The 16,193-nt window shown below is 43.4% G+C and overlaps 1 protein-coding gene across 2 annotated transcripts; it reads left to right on the top strand.

Moving 5' to 3' along the window:
• The first annotated feature begins 71 nt into the window (after positions 1-71).
• On the top strand, positions 72-16,040 carry immt (inner membrane protein, mitochondrial (mitofilin)). Of its 2 annotated transcripts, XM_087845666.1 has the most exons (14): positions 72-226; positions 1,788-1,855; positions 2,092-2,281; positions 2,639-2,765; positions 5,185-5,277; positions 7,489-7,626; positions 7,757-7,890; positions 9,818-9,921; positions 10,231-10,366; positions 10,968-11,097; positions 12,671-12,894; positions 12,986-13,117; positions 14,650-14,779; positions 15,036-16,040. In XM_087845666.1, exons 1-14 carry the CDS (start codon positions 185-187, stop codon positions 15,641-15,643), a joined length of 2,256 nt encoding a protein of 751 aa, XP_087701792.1. In that variant the 5' UTR covers positions 72-184; the 3' UTR covers positions 15,644-16,040. The 2 variants fall into 2 exon arrangements, with proteins under 2 accessions (XP_087701792.1, XP_087701796.1); XM_087845670.1 differs by lacking the exon at positions 5,185-5,277.
• The last annotated feature ends 153 nt before the right edge of the window (positions 16,041-16,193 follow it).

Below are 16,193 nucleotides of genomic sequence, written 5' to 3'. Positions count from 1 at the left end.
AAAAGATGGAAGAATGACGGGAACAACATAAGGGGGCGCTGTTGTGCACTTAAACGTTTAATCCACGCAAAGTACTGAGGAGAAGAAGAGCGCGTGAGAAGGCGAAGAAGAGCAGCAAAGAAATTATCTGTTTCTGTGCAGGTTGACTTATTTAGGAACTCAGAAACCAAAGTAGGAGACGACCATGCTGAGAGCGTGTCTGAGAGGGGCTAATGCTACCGCCCGGGTAAGCCTGCTGCCTGCTCCCCAGCCGCGGGCTAACGTTAGCGTGTTGTCATTCAGTGACCCAGAGCCTGCTTCAAGGTGCCACAGTGAATTTACTCGTTCGGGCTGTTAACTCTTCGGTGCTGTCGAGCGCTGTGTTTGGAGCCATGCAGTTGGTTGTGGAAGCTGTCAGAGAGAACAGCGCAGCATGCTAATGTTAGCCGGGTTTCTTCCGGTGACAGATGGATAATGGCGTTTTAAGCATAACCAAGCTAACGAGTTTGGCTAAGTTTGAGCGGAGAGGTTATCATGGCAAAAACCAAAACTTGTCTGTTTAACCTTTTATCGGCCACAGGTTTGATAACAGCTAACCGGAGCAGTATTGTATGCTACTAGCGGCACTAGCCTTTAAAACGCGTTTGCACGTAGACTTGGTATTTATAGTGAATCAGAACAAACGCTGCAGGTTGTCTTCGCCAAATACTAACGCATGATGTGCGCTCTCGAAAACTTTATGTTCTGTTTCTGGGATTAAGTGTGCAGCTAGACTTCTGTACAGTGACAGAAAGGTGGCGTTCACCTGTTAAAGTGGACCGGGATAAGTTTGACATCCCTGGTCTACAGCATCACACTGTTGCACAGATGCTTTATTGAGCCTCGGCTCTTCTTTCCAGCTGACACGGAAACATGTTCGTCTCTACCGGACTCAGCTCGGATTTGTTTGCCATGTACCTGAATCTGTATTTACAAAATAAGAGTGCAGTTTCCTGCTCAGAAACCATGCTTTGTACTTCATTTGCTGATCCGTTTTAAATGGTAAATCAACAGTTTTGCTTATTATTGTTTAGATTTAATCACGTTAGATTAATTATTTTTATGATTTAACAGCAAGTGAAAAACTGTGCTAAACTTATTACTTAAGAAAAAAATCCATATATTACTTACGCTACAGTTAAATGGGCGAGCTCGTGTGTGACATGAATATCATGAAATTTAAAATTGAAATCTGGTTGTGATCGACCTGTCAGTATAGTCCTGCGCCTCTGCCCTTCCAGCTCGGCTGCTCTGCGCAGTATCTGTTCCTGTGACTGCGCTCTGCGCTGCTTCAGTCCAGTCCTTGTTTATGTTGGCACACCGCACCCCCGTCTGTTTCTCCTCTTAATCACTGGTTTCTTGTCTGCCACCTTCCCACTGAAAAATTCACTTGATGAAGCTGTCCTGAAACTAACCCGTGTCCATCCAAGCAGCGTGGCCTCGTCCTGACAGAGAATGAAACCTCTGTTTCTGAAGGCTATTTAATGTAATTACATGAAAGCATGGCTCAGAGTGCTCAGGCTGTTTTGAAGAGTAAAGGTGTTCAAAGTACTGATTTTCAGGCTTGTTAAAATTGCACAAAGTCTGTTTTTACCTTAAGAACAGCATCTCTGCACCTAATTCCCCACTCTTTTATATGACGATAAGGACATTGTGTAGTCTGTTGCTTGCACTGAAATTTGTTGCTCTGTCCTTGCTGTAAATGTGTGCCCTGGATCTGTGTGACGTGGATTTCTTTTCACTGCCACGCTTTCCTCACCACTTTCCAGAAGAACTACAGGAGAATCCCTCTTACCAGTCTGCAGCAGTGTCGGCACTACACCGCAGGAGAGGGCAGGTAACACACCAACACACCCAGTACACTAATGAGTTGTTTAGGACTAGCACATGAGCTTCAGCTGTCTTCTTAAGGGCCTCTCACATAGATGCGACATGTGCTGTGCCTGCCACCAAAATCCTGAGATCACTATGTGCAAGTCGGCTGAACTAGGACACAGAGTGCAGCGTCCCTTCTCAAAGGCCGTTAGCGAGACTGTCCATTCATTCATGTCTGCTTGTCCTTTTTCATTTCAGTAGTGCTTCCAAAGTGGTTGTTGCTGGCTTGTTGACAGTAAGTGGTGGCATTGGAGGGACCGTACTCTATGCCAAATGGGACCAGAAGTTCAGAGCAGCGGTTGAGAAGAACGTCCCGTACTCAGACTGGCTGCTGGGTTTGGCTTTGGGACCTGCTGCCCAAGATCCTGGCCTCCCCATAAAGAAACGGGTACGATGCTCATCCCAGTCACAGTTACAGGACACAAAGTTTGTTTGTATTTCACCGTCAGTTCAGAAGAATTGAAGTCGAACATTTTTTTCTTTTACTGGCTCTCCATTTGTGAGCATCTGGTCTCTGATGGTTTAAGGAGGATTTACTGTACGTTACAATGGCCCATACCTCCACCCCCATACCTCCACCCCCATACCTCCACCTTTCCAGTGTGTGTCTGTTAAAATTCGACTCAGAATATCAGCTAATAAACTTCAATACATTACAATATAAATATTTGTATAGAAAGAACAAACATATTTTTATAACCACACTGTAATAACGTATGCGTCGATTTAAACGGTTGCTGTTAAGGTGGAGTTGGCGCAGCCGCCCTCTATGATAGAAAAACAAGTGAAGAAGTCGGCGAAGAAGGAGGGCGCCGAGGGTCCAGTCAAAGACTCCAGCCCTGCCCCCAGTCAGCCTGCACAGAGCCTAGAGGGTAAGTGTGGCACCCACTGTCATCATAACTCATGGCTTCATGTTGCCATCTTTTATCACGTGCTCTGATACAGCGTGGTTTTATCAGCTTTATTTCTGTTTCCGTTTTGTTCTTCCACAGTAGTCGGGTGGAGCGCCCACAGTTTCATTGCATCTGTGCAGTGACAGGAAGGGGCTGTTGTATTTGTACACAAACACCACCACAGTGGGTTTGAACTCAGCCAAGATGTGATTACAGCGCAGCTTCATTTCAAGGATTCTAACACTAGTATTGGATTATTGACTTATTCATTATAGACACTTGTATATCTAATAAACCACTTTCAGAGACACATTTTGTAAGGACTGTAGGGCTGCACGATTTTGCATAAAATGAGAATCACGATTTCTTTGCTTAGAATTGAGATCACGATTCTCTCACGATTTTCTTTTCCAGTATAAATATTTATTGCACTTATTAACTGCACATCAACTTCATAACAGTTGAGACTGAACATAAAAACAATAAATAAACATAAAAACAACAAATGTCTCACGTTTTGTCGTTGCTGCAAAATGTTGTACTGCTTGAAATTGCGTCTCCACCGTTGCTCGACACTGCGTGTATAGAGCAGGTAGAGCAACAATAGAAAAATAGTTGTGGGACGGCACTGTGTAGCGTTTGTCTAGGGTGTTGATCATTCTCCTAAATCCCTCGTTTTGCACAGTGTTGATGGAGCCATATCTTTGGTCAGGTGATAAGTGATAGCCTCCGTGATTTCTTTGTGCCTGCGGTTCGACGGGTATAGGGAAGCACTGTATAAGGTTCCCGTTATTGATGTTTGGGTGGTTGACCGGGACGGATTTTCTCCGGTCACTTCCTCGTCATCTCTGACGCGCTCTCCGTTGTTTTTTCCTGCTAATTTTAGCAGCCAGCTTCTGTATCACGTGGTATAAGCTCCGCCCTCGTCATTTGTTGAGCAGGAAGAGTGAGCGCTTGTTTTCATGCAGATTACGTCCCGGATCAAAATGCGGCACAATCGTCATCTTTTTTTTTTTTTTTTTTTTTTAATCGTTGTCATTTGGAAATGAGATCGCACATAAGTATGAATCGAGATCGCGATTTTCTAATGATTAATCGTGCAGCCCTAAAGGACTCCATTACAAATGAAATAGATGAAGTCCAGTTGGACTTGTATTTGGTTTGTTTTTCTGGAATTTGCAGTAAGTGATGTTGGTACAGTGAGTGAGGCCAGCGTTACGCTGAAAACCCAACATAGATGTTTGAGAGAGCTGGCAACAACCGCAGGAGAGGCCAGTCAGTAATCTGGTAAATTCTTTAAAAGAAGAAATGCACTTGCAGCGACTCTGAGAAGCCTGCAGAACAGAGGGGTTAAAGTGGGTAATCGCAAAAGTCCTTCCTTGGTTAGGGGACAGCCTGTGCAACATTTATTAAATTCAAGAACATATGGAAGAGGTAGACTGTCAGAATGTAGTGGGAGAGCATTTTACCCACTTTAACACACTGAAGATGCTGCGTCCACATGAACACAATCACCTTTCTGCCATTTCTTTACTTGGACGACTGAGCGTGCAAGAAAATAGAGACGCCTCATAATGTATGTAAATGAATGTGCTGTACCAGGTCACCGGTTTTTGCTGACATTGTAACTGCTGATTGAAATAGCACCATGAAGCTGTGATGGTGTAAAGTTGGTCACCTGACTCTTGCACGCTTTCAGTTGCAAAACCAAAGGTGGCGTTTTGTGGCGTCCGTGGATTCTACATTAAAGGCAGCGACGGATCTTTTCTGAAAACAGCTGTCAGTCATACAAAGTCACGTCAGTCTCATCTTCACAGTTTGATTTAAAATCCACTGTGATGGTGTTCAAACAGTTGTTTCATGAACGTGTTCACGTGCAGCACCAGAGTCAGCCTGATCATCAGCCATAATATCATTATTTACATTATAAAGTTAATATTATTTTAATTCAAGTTCATTCACATCAGCCTCACTTGTAAACGTCTCTGGGACGAGAACAAGCCGACATTTAATATCTGCTGATGCAAACTCTCCACTCTGGGGGGCGGTGTGCTTTGTTAGCTGCTCCACCCGTTCTTCTTTGAGATGTTTGTAAATGTGCGCTCTGTTGTTTAGCCCCAGCAGAAGCCTGTCAGGGTAAGCTGTCTTCTCTACTCTCCTGTTGTTGCTCCCGTGTGAAATTTCATTGTGCACTGCTATTAGGCTTCTTAGTTCGTAGCAGCCATTGTATCTTTGATAGCTTTAAAGCAATAAACACCACCTCGCTGTAGTTGAAGCTGAAGTGATGATGAAACCAGTAGATGGATGGTCTTTACTACGTGTATGAGTGGTTTTGTGCATGTGACACACGTGGAAGCTCCTGAACTGCTCTTGCCTTCTGTATTTGTGTCCCATTCAGAGGCCTCAGCAGAGGCGACTCATATCATCTCAGCCATCAGTGAGGTCCCATCAGTCCCTGCTCCATGTGACACAGAGGCAGCAGCAGTCAAAGGTATCTTCACTGAAACAGGACCTTGCTGTGAGGCTACAGTGCTAACCACTGCACGTCCTTCTTTATCGTCATTATGCAGTCACAAAGCAAAACTCTGGGCGGCAGCTTAGAAGAGCGAGTATCTAAACCACAGACAAATCCACAGTGGGCACATGGCATATACGATTAAATCCTCTCCTGTGGGTGGAGCTCTGGCTTGGTGTTGGCGCTCTGTGCAGTAGAGTATCACTTCCTGTTCCTGTTACAAGCACAGCAGTGTTTTAGCCAATTGAATTAAATATTGATATGTTATCTTTACGTGCTTTATCCAAAGTGTGTAGCCGACCGACCTTTCTCTCCTGCACTTTCCTGCTCAGGTGTTGAGTTACTCCTCGGCTTCCTTTAGTAATAACGACTCTTGTAATACATGTAACCTGTAACTTCATCACAGTAGACGTCTTTCTGAAAGCGCTGTAACTAAGTTTAAGAATATAATCCAGCCACTGTTATCATCGTCAATGCCCTGTACCAACACAGAGCAGAGCAGCTATCTGAACGCTACCCCAACAGAGGTCGATTATCTTGTTAATAATTTCACCTCCTCACTACGTACGACTCTGGATACTGTAGCTCCAGTGAAAACTAAGGTCTCTAATCAGAAGTACCTGACCCCGTGGTATAATTCTCAAACACGTAGCCTAAAGCAGATGACTCGTAATCTGGAGAGGAAATGGCGTGTCACAAATTTAGAGGATCATCATTTAGCCTGGAGAAATAGTTTGCTGCTTTATAAGAAAGCCCTCCGCAAAGCCAGAACAGCTTACTACTCATCACTGATTGAAGAAAATAAGAACAACCCCAGGTTTCTCTTCAGCACTGTAGCCAGGCTGACAAAAAGTCAGAGCTCTTTTGAGCCAACCATCCCTTTAACGTTAACTAGTGATGACTTCATGAACTTCTTCACAAATAAAATTTTTATCATTAGAGAAAAAATTACCAATAATCATCCCACAGATGTAATATTATCTACAGCTACTTGTAGTTCCATTGATGTTAAGTTAGACTCTTTCTTTCCAATCGATCTTTCTGAGTTAACGTCAATAATTACTTCCTCCAAACCATCAACGTGTCTTTTAGACCCCATTCCTACAAAACTGCTCAAAGAAGTCCTGCCATTGATTAATTCTTCGATCTTATATATGATCAACCTATCTCTAATAATCGGCTATGTACCACAGGCCTTCAAGGTGGCTGCAGTTAAACCTTTACTCAAAAAGCCATCTCTAGACCCAGCAGTCTTAGCTAATTATAGGCCAATCTCCAACCTTCCTTTCATATCAAAAATCCTTGAAAGAGTAGTTGTCAAACAGCTAACAGATCATCTGCAGAGGAATGGTTTATTTGAAGAGTTTCAGTCAGGTTTCAGAGTTCATCACAGCACAGAAACAGCTTTAGTGAAGGTTACAAATGATCTTCTTCTGGCCTCTGACAGTGGACTCATCTCTGTGCTTGTCCTGCTAGACCTCAGTGCAGCATTCGATACTGTTGACCATAATATCCTGTTAGAGCGATTAGAACATGCTGTAGGTATTACAGGTACTGTGCTGCAGTGGTTTGTATCATATCTATCTAATAGACTCCAATTTGTGCATGTAAATGGAGAGTCCTCTTCACACACTGAGGTTAATTATGGAGTTCCACAGGGTTCAGTGCTAGGACCAATTCTGTTTACAGTATACATGCTTCCACAATAGAGGATGCTTTCTGTTGTGCATCTGTAGACGTTCACGATTAAATTCATAATGTTGAAACAAACAAAATAATAGTCATTGCAAAATGCAGCACATATGATTATTATGTTGGTCAGGATGATGGTAGTGATTAGCATTTTCACCTCACAGCAAGAAGGTTTGACCTGCTGGTCTCCGTGAGTTCTCCATGTTGTGTGAAACATGGATGCAGACTAGTTAACTTGTGCAATAGCCCAGGTTGAGTAAGTAGTTATGGTAGTTTTCATTTAATGCCGGAGACAGAATATGAAGCAAATCTGCACCAAAGTTGAAATGTTTTTAACGTCACTGAGGCGTCTACATTTGCAAAGATTTTGCAAAAACTTCATTTGTGGTGTGAACATACAACAATAACACTTCATGTTCTTTCATGGCTGAAAGTCCAGCAGTCTCGAGGATTACTGGGGTTGTTTTAGGTCTGTGTTTGTGTTTTCTCTCAAAGAGTGCAGCGAGTGCCATGAACACAAGGAGGCGACAGCGGTCCATCCTGCACCCACAGAACCAATGAAAGAGCGTCCAGTAGAAGAAGTGGCTGCTCGACTTGCTCAACAAGAACAGGAGGAACAGGATATTTCAGCATGTAGGATGACAACAACACACAAACGCACAAAGAGTGACGTCGTTGCATACTGACCACGTGAATAATGACGTGTGTAATTTCATAGACAGTAAATGTATCGTCTCCGTCTTCCTGTGTGATTGCTTTACAGCCGTATCAGCCAGTCTTGAAGACTCACTGGCGAGCTCAGCCAAAGCTACTCTGCAGGCCATAGGAGCGCAAGAAGCAGCCCTGCAGGCTATCATGCAGCACACAGACAAACTGAAGGAGGCTATGGAAGCAGAGGTAAACAGCAAGCACTTCATAAGGAAGGCATGTGCCAACGTTTATGTTTAATACCCCCAGCAAATGGAGGCTGTGCTCAGCTGGTACTCCAAATGTAATATGAAGTACAAATCAGTGATTGTACTTCTGGAAAACCAAAACAGGCCATCGTGCACTTTAGGGCCTTTTTTACCCCTCAGCCTGAAGGCGGCGTTGGATACCGTAGGTCCATCTACTGAAAACCTGCGACGGGTTTGAGTCCTTGAACTTAGTCTTTGTTCTGAGGTGAATGAGTTAACTCGAGAAGGAAGTCCCCCGGGGTTTTCATACAGTAGGTCAGTCTGCTGGGAGCTGAGGGGGGGCGTCAGTATTTTTGTAAATGGACCATCTGTGATGGACTGAATCTGAGCCAAAGGCCGCAGGCTGGAGGGAGAGTGACCGTGTGGCTGAAGGAAGCCTGTGATGTTCAGATTGTTTTCAGTAGAGTACAGTAGAGTCTCTGGGCACAGCTCTTTAATGTTTCACAGCTCTGGTTTAGTCTGTTTGGTTTCTGTAACTCTTGTCGGGAGAGATCTAACCACTAATTGTAGCATCCCTGGTTGAAAAGATGGTCTCTCAAACTGATGGTTCACAATCCTTTTATTAAACAGCCGTGTATGTGAACACACCGTAAGAGCAACAACATACAGAATAAAAGACTATTAGTAAATCAAACAATGTGTTACCTTTAACCTTTTGACTTATTCATTAATCACAAATTAATTTTTTTTACCTTACATAACAAATAACACTAAAACTTGTAAATTATTGCATATAACAGTGAAATCGTTGCATCGCTGCCTAAACATGACGAGGTACGTTAGCACCCTCTAGTGGGTGAAAACTTAGCCTTTATGCTTAGTAGCGGTCAGCAGCTATATGCTCCGTAAAACAACAAAATACATATCTACAGGACCAACTTTGTTACAAACCTTGTTCCCTCATCAACCAGGTGCTAAGAAACTGCTTTCAACTCAGTGTTGCACCTTAATAGCCGTTCTTTTTCCATTCCCGTCCATTAACCATAGAGCACACCTTCTCTCTGTGCATTAAAACTCGTGCTTCTGCTATATGGTTTACGCCACTTGAGTTACGGCACCTTGTCGCTCTGTGACTTTCAGAATAAAAGCATTCACTCCAACAATATAATAGTCACTCATAAGTTTACAAAACACTTTACCAAATATTAATGAGGTCATTTACACTAATGCAGGGAGCACTTGCACACTTGATGCTTCCTTCTCTGTAGCACAGATACCTGCACGCTTCCACTAACCTCGGAGTATAAACTGTAGATGAGTCTGTTTGTAAATCTAAAGAGTTTAGAGCTCAGATATTTATTTCAAAATGTAGGGAGTAAAAGTAAACATTAAATACTCAAGTAAAGTACACATACCTACTTCAATAGAGTAACAAAGTAATAGGATTACCTTACATTAGATGACTAATGGTAACGTGTGCGCTGGTCACATTTATAATAACTGCTAAATAGAATCTGATGCCAGTAAAGTTTTGTTCAGTGTTACTACAGCTGAGGGTGGAGCTGTGTGTGCGCCTGCCTGTCTGATGGATACTGTTGCGAATAAGTATCTTAATTCCACATGAATGTTTCTATGTATTTATTTGACCTCCTCAGCTCACACCTGCAAACGCTCCATCAAGGCTGATGAATGAGGCAGGACTCCATCTTTGCCTCAAGCCCACATGTCCTGCAGCCCACTGGACTCGTCTGCATCGTCTCACAGCAGCGCTGTCACTGAAGACCTGTGTACTCTTGTTTTTAATCAGATACATTGCTTGCTGTGGCCTGTGTGGTCCACCCACCACAGCACTGTATTAGTTTAAGCCACGGCACACTGAATGGGAAGCGTCGCTGTTTTGCAGTTACTGAAGTTCTTCTTAAACTTAGGTTCTTCCTGAGGAGAAGTCAAACCAGTGGAAGGACCTGGAAGCTGCTCTTGCTGATAGAACCACGGCTTTGAACGATGCCAGAGCTGCTCTGTCGAAAGCCAAGTAACACAAACACACACACACATACTTATTACAAACTTGAATGTGTGTGAAGAAGAATTCTCCTTCTTTTCCACTTAGCTTGAAAATCATAAATGTTCTTTCTTTAAATATGATTTCTTCTGCTTAGAGTAAAAGTGTTTCTTTAATTCTGATGACCAGTGTGGCACACGGTTAATCTGAAAGATGTAATAATCACTCAGCTTTCAGGGGTGTGATGAGTGCATCTCAGCCTAATTCAGTTATTTTGGCAGTCTTCCGTATCAGCAAGGAAACGTTATAGTTACACTTTGCACATCTCTTTCCTCGCAGCGAGTCCTTGGACAGTCTCAGGTCAGTGATTGACGAGTCCAAAGGGCTGAAGATATCCTCTGTTCGCCCGCTGGTTTTAGCAGCAGAGGAGAATCTCCATAACATGGTTGTGGACTTGGACAAAATGGTCATGAAGGTAAAGTTACGACTACAGTCGATTACTCTTAAAGTGACCTGTTTGCTTCCTTTCTGAGGCTCAAGTTCACATTTGCACCTCTCAACTGTAAACTGTCTGAAAGTGACAGCAGCACGTTAGCCTCCGTTGGCCAGTACCAAACATAAGAGCTACCTTAGCATCAAAGCACAGTGCTTTGTAAAAGGAGGTGACTCAACCCAGCAGCTATATTTGCAGCTCCGGTCCATGTGATGGGAGCACTACGTAGGCTACTTCTATGCTGAGATATGACTGGATATAATACTGCATCAGCGCCTTGTTTCAGTAGATACACTTATTTTAAAACAAGGATACAAAATGCCTTTGATTTTCCTCATTTCCTTACAAATGTTGCTGCCTGCGAGCTGCGAGTATCGATAAAATGTTTCCTTTTCTGTCATCAGAAATATGATTATCATTTACCCACAGCCTCTGAGCATGTGTATGACCTATTAAACTCTAGTGAGCAGCACTATGTGCAGTTAACGTGTTGCTGTGTTAGCTTCACCACTGTCATGATTATTAACTCGTCCTTTTCTATTCACATCTCTATTCTTCTGGTAACAAATGTTACCAACTAAAGGTTCAGTCTGCAGAGTCAGAGGCTAAGATCGTCTCCCAGTACAGTGAACTGGTTAACGAAGCCAAACGACAGTTTCAAAGGGAAGTCAGCAGTCTCACTCCAGAGATCCAGGCCAACTGGAAAGGGCTCAGTAAGCGCATACACACTCAAACACAAAGTTTGATTTGATTTGTTCAGCTGGACGTTGTGTTTTCATTGGTCGCTAATCGGACTAACGATGGCCCTGAGGTCAGTTTCATAAGTGTTAATATGGAAACTGTCATGTGTCGTGATGAATGGCCATGAGTACGATTCACAGAGAGTTGGCTGCAATCACAACATTGTAAGCTGGTGACAGATGTACCTTTTAAGCACCTGCTCGATTCCCAGATGGTCGACGTGCATGTGCAGCCTCAGGCCTCTGACCACAGAGATGTTACGGTGTAGCCTGCTAGCTCCATAGCTGGTGTCTGGGATGGATGAATAAAGCCAGGTCTCTAACATCAGCACAATGCATCTGTTCCTCCCAGTGTTGTTAGTCGTGTTATTATGTGGTTGTTTGTGTGGCTGAAGCTTTCTTTCACGCAGCCGCCTTCACCTTCTCCCAGCTGGTATGATAATAAACAGAGAGCGAGGCATGTCCTGAAGAACAGGATCAGCTTTCTGGGATTTACTTACTAGGGGTGGGGGGAAAATGGATACTGTGTAGCATGGTGATATTTTGTTTGCTAATAATGTATGGATACAGGGACAGCAGAAATCGATACTTTGTTACAAAAAGGTTTTTGTGCTCTGACTTCAGAGCATGTTGATCCTTTTTCTGAGCAAGAATCCTGACATTCCTTCACTGTCCAAATGTGTTTAATAAACATGACAGTTTACTTATTTTAATTTAAGACATGTTTTATTTTAATTAAGTTTAAAACTTTTTTATTTAATGTAAAATTATATTTTGTTTTAATTTACTTTCAAATTCTTCAGTTGCTGAAGGGGCTGCATAGTTTTCATAAACTGCATAGTTCAGAATAGCTATAATTGTACCAGATGGTTGATTCAGTTAAGTTGGACTAGACTGTAATACAAACCGTTCAGTTTGTCAACAATCAAACTGAAATGAGAGAAAGACTGAGTGTGAGACTTTGATATTAGAGAAAATGAATATTGATAAAGTTTACCTTTATGTACAGAATCTGAATATCGCAAAATATTTTTAAAAATTGCAATAATATCGTATCGTGGGATGTGTGGTGATTCCCACCTCTACTGCTTACCCAGATTATTAAGCATGCATTAGGACACTCATTATGTTGCTGACATAGATGACAGTACAGTGAAAGAATGTGACGTCTGACAGACGTTTCCCCTCTGAGGAGCAATATTTAGGTTTCTATGCTGATGTTGAGGTTTTAGAGCGACGTTCAGTGTCTGTGGCTACAGTAACATATGATTAGTGTTTCAGTACTAATAACATCAGTGATAACCTGTATCATTCGTGATGGGCACGTCAAATAGACTCTAATCATAATCTAATATGTTGTTTAAGCTCTGTGCGTCTTTTGTTAGCTAACATTTGCTGGCTCTAAATCCACCGTCTGAACGTTCACGGGGTTTTTGAAATGTGCATTTACAGTCAAAACCTCACGTTCTTGCATGTCACCGTAACTCTTAGTTACTTTCAAAACTATGTGCTGATCAAGAAGTATGAACTTGTTTTTGTGTGTTAGCTGGTAAACTGTCCACAGACGACCTCAACGCTCTGATCGCCCATGCACATCGTCGCATTGACCAGTTGAACCGAGAGCTGGCTGAGCAGAAGGTCAGAGAGAAGATCCACATTGATGCAGCGTTGGAACAACAGAAACTGGAGGACCAGAAAGCTCTGGACAGCGCTGTCAACACTGCCCTGCAACATGTCAAAGAAGAGGCCCGGCTGGACCAGGAGAGGAAGGTGCAGGAACAAATATCTTTAGATTGCTCTGATTTTTCAGGTAATGTGAGCGTATCTAAAACGTGTCATGATTTCCTCTGTGTGTACGCAGCTGGCTGAGTTAAGAGAAGTGATGGAGGCAGAGATGAGGACTCAGCTTCGGCGGCAGGCAGCGGCTCACACAGACCACGTCCAAGATGTGCTCAAAGTCCAGGAGCACGAGCTGAAAGCTGAGGCTGAGCAGGTGATCTCTCAGAGTCTGCTTACACATCAAAATGAGTCCTTACAGGACATCAGTGGCTTTGAGTTTTGAGCACCGAGTGCCAGGTTTGGAGCGTCATAGCAACCAGAGTAAACACAAAATATATAAAACGTGGTCTGTTTGGTTAAGTTACTTAATCCTGAAACCAGGTTGCACTGGTAACAGCTGTGTGACCAACATCCTGCAGGAGAGTAAAGTTTGCTAATAGATGTTAACAGTGGCACAAAATGCTAAAAGTAAAAACAGTCAAGAAGATGATGTTTGAACTGTGTCTCAAACCAAGGCTACGTCCACACGTACACGGGTATTTTTGAAAACTGAGATTTTCCGTTTTCGTTTTAAAAAATAATCCCGTCCACACGTAAAGGCAGAAATGAAGGAAAACGCTGCTAGGAACATGCCAAAGCAGCAGGTGGCGCTATATTCCTAACCGTGTAGAAATGTTGGCCAATCAGAAGTCTAGAAGCCTCGGTGGGAAAAAGTAAACAAAGCTGGGGCATAGAAGCAGAACCGAGTTGTATGTGTGGAGGGACAGTAACTGTGTGTGTATATGTAAGCATTTAAACACTGCAGAGAGAACAATTAACAGTAACAGTATTGTAGAAATTCATTTCACCGAAACAATAACGTGGCGCACAGTGTGACGTCAAAAAAGGCGCACACCTTTGTCGCTGCGTTTTCTCCGTTTGTCTGTCCACACATAAATACAAAAACTGAGCTTTCAAAATATCCACCCTGGCCGGAGTTTTTAAAAAGCTCCGTTTTCAGTGACTGAAAACGCCGTTTACGTGTGGACGAGGGTGCAAACGCATAGAAAAATCTGCGTTTTAAAAAGTACCCGGTACGTGTGGACGTAGCCTCAAACAGACTCAAAGTAAAAGCTCTTTATGTCCTTGTTGCCATAAACTATTATTAATACAAAGAATCCGAACTCTGTTTCACCTTACGTTTGAATTGTAATGAATGTATTTGGTTGAAAACCCTCTTTTTGTTTCTCCTCACGTGTTTCTCGCATCGTTCTTCATTTCTGAGTAAACTGATCTTTTCTCTTGTACCTAATAATAATGTTGAGCTGTTAGAAACATTGTAATTGCATTTGAAAGGACTTGGCACTTACAACAAGGGCTACTTCCTTCATGCTGCAACACTACTATGACCACAGCTTACTGACATCTGGACCAAAGACGCTGCTCTGGATCATTTCTTTATTTTCAAACCTTTTGTCTTCAGTAAACGTGTTAAACTGTTTTGTGTTCACCTTGATGGCCTTTGCTTTGTTGGCGGTCTGTGGTGTAGCGTAGGATAAAATAAACATGCTGCTGTATACGGGAAGCTGACAGCTTGTGTTTTACCATATCTTAAGCTTTTTTTTCACTAATATCCTGTAAAAGGGGCGTGACCAAGACACCTGAGACGAGCCGGGCTGCTGCTGCAGCATATTCTGTTCCTGCGAGTTGCACGCTGTGTGCATTTCATCCTTCAGCCCTTCAGAGCTTTGCTTTGGTTGTGTTCAGGTACTGAGCAGTAAGATGCTGGAACAGGAGACTCGCTACCGTCAGCTGACCCAGGAACAGCTCGACAACTTCACTTTGGACATGAACACAGCCTACGCAAGACTGAAGGGGGTGGAAGAAGCTATAGACAGTAAGAGACACACATCCAAAAAAGCAAAGAAATAGCACTGAGTGATTGGTCGGGGAGGTTGTTATCTGGAGTGCTGTAGAGGAATATGTAGGAATGATGATGTGTGTAGATGAATGTTGGTCATGTGATGTGTTGGAATAGTTGGATCATTTTTTCCTGTAATATTAAAAGTCAGGTTGTGGTGTGCAAAGGGCCTGGATGTCCACGTGCACACAGACTTTTCCACTCGGTCATGTAACGCTCTTTGTCTTTTCAGGCCACGTGGTAGCAGAGGACGAGGCTCGTAAGGCCCACCAGCTGTGGCTCTCTGTGGAGGCTCTCAGTTACTCCCTGAAGACTGCTGAAGCCGACGTGCCCACTGTGCCTCTGGAGAACGCCGCTCAGGCTGTTCGCGACAGCTGCCGAGACAACGACTTTGCCTTGGCGCTGGCGTCGGCTCTTCCAGAGAAATCCCTGCAGCGAGGCGTGTACAGCGAGGCCTCTCTCCGTGCCCGTTTCAACTCCTTGCGATCGCTGGCCCGCCGCGTCGCTCTCATTGATGAATCTCGTAACTCCTTGTATCAGTATTTCTTGTCCTACCTTCAAGCTGCACTGCTGTTTGAGAAGAGGCAGGAAGCTCCACCTAGCCAGCTGAGCTCTGAGGATTTAGATCCTTTCAAGCTTCTGTCATATGCGAGCTACTGCTTAGAGCACGGGGACCTGGAGTTAGCAGCTAAACTGGTGAACCAGCTGAGAGGAGAGGCCAGGAGAGTGGTGGAGGACTGGCTTATTGAAGCCAGACTCACACTGGAAACTAGACAGGTAGTGAATTTGCTGTCTGCTTATGCAAATGCTGTGGGTTTGGGCACCACACAGGCGCCGTAGGTTGCCACAGTAACCCTCAACCGTTAAGGGAAAATCTGCTAAAAGTCTTTTTTTCCAAGAAGTATCAAAGTTTCCGAGTGTAGCTGGAGAAGTGGCTCAGGAGAAGCTTCAGCCTGAATCCTTTGTGCAGGGAAGCTTCAGCAGTCTGCAGCACAGAAAGATGGTTTCTAAGTTACCTGAACCACATAAATGTTTTCCTCTGAAAGCACTAATTCACTGTGGCCAATTATTTATGATACATTCAATGCACTTCTTAGCTTAGTCTTGTCCATTCAGACTGCAGGTTTGGCCCAGCTATTTATCTCCAGCCCGTGTGTTATGGAACCGTCATCCTACGAATTACAGTTGGATATTTGTGAATACTGCACATGTTAAATAAATCCTGACAAAAAGAAAACGCTGTGTTTCATTTCTTTGTTCTTGTCATAGGGAACACGGTTTCAAATGAGAGCTCTTATGAAGACGTTTGCATGGACACAGTTTACCTCTGTGCTCCACCACCGTAGATTTTACATCCAATAATGAAGGCGAGACTTTCAGAGTGGTGGTG

Source organism: Neolamprologus brichardi, chromosome 2 (assembly GCF_056152115.1).
Source record: "Neolamprologus brichardi isolate AB-2024 chromosome 2, ASM5615211v1, whole genome shotgun sequence".
NCBI classification, from domain to species: domain Eukaryota; kingdom Metazoa; phylum Chordata; class Actinopteri; order Cichliformes; family Cichlidae; genus Neolamprologus; species Neolamprologus brichardi.
Note: the sequence above shows the minus strand (reverse complement) of the source record. Positions and strands in the feature narration are given on the sequence as shown.

Coding starts and splice junctions, on each gene's coding strand:
- immt (XM_087845666.1), top strand. CDS start 185: ATGCTGAGAGCGTGTCTGAGAGGGGCTAATGCTACCGCCCGG. Junction 2,766..5,184: donor GCCTGCACAGAGCCTAGAGG/GTAAGTGTGGCA, acceptor TGTCCCATTCAG/AGGCCTCAGCAGAGGCGACT. Junction 7,891..9,817: donor AGGAGGCTATGGAAGCAGAG/GTAAACAGCAAG, acceptor TCTTAAACTTAG/GTTCTTCCTGAGGAGAAGTC.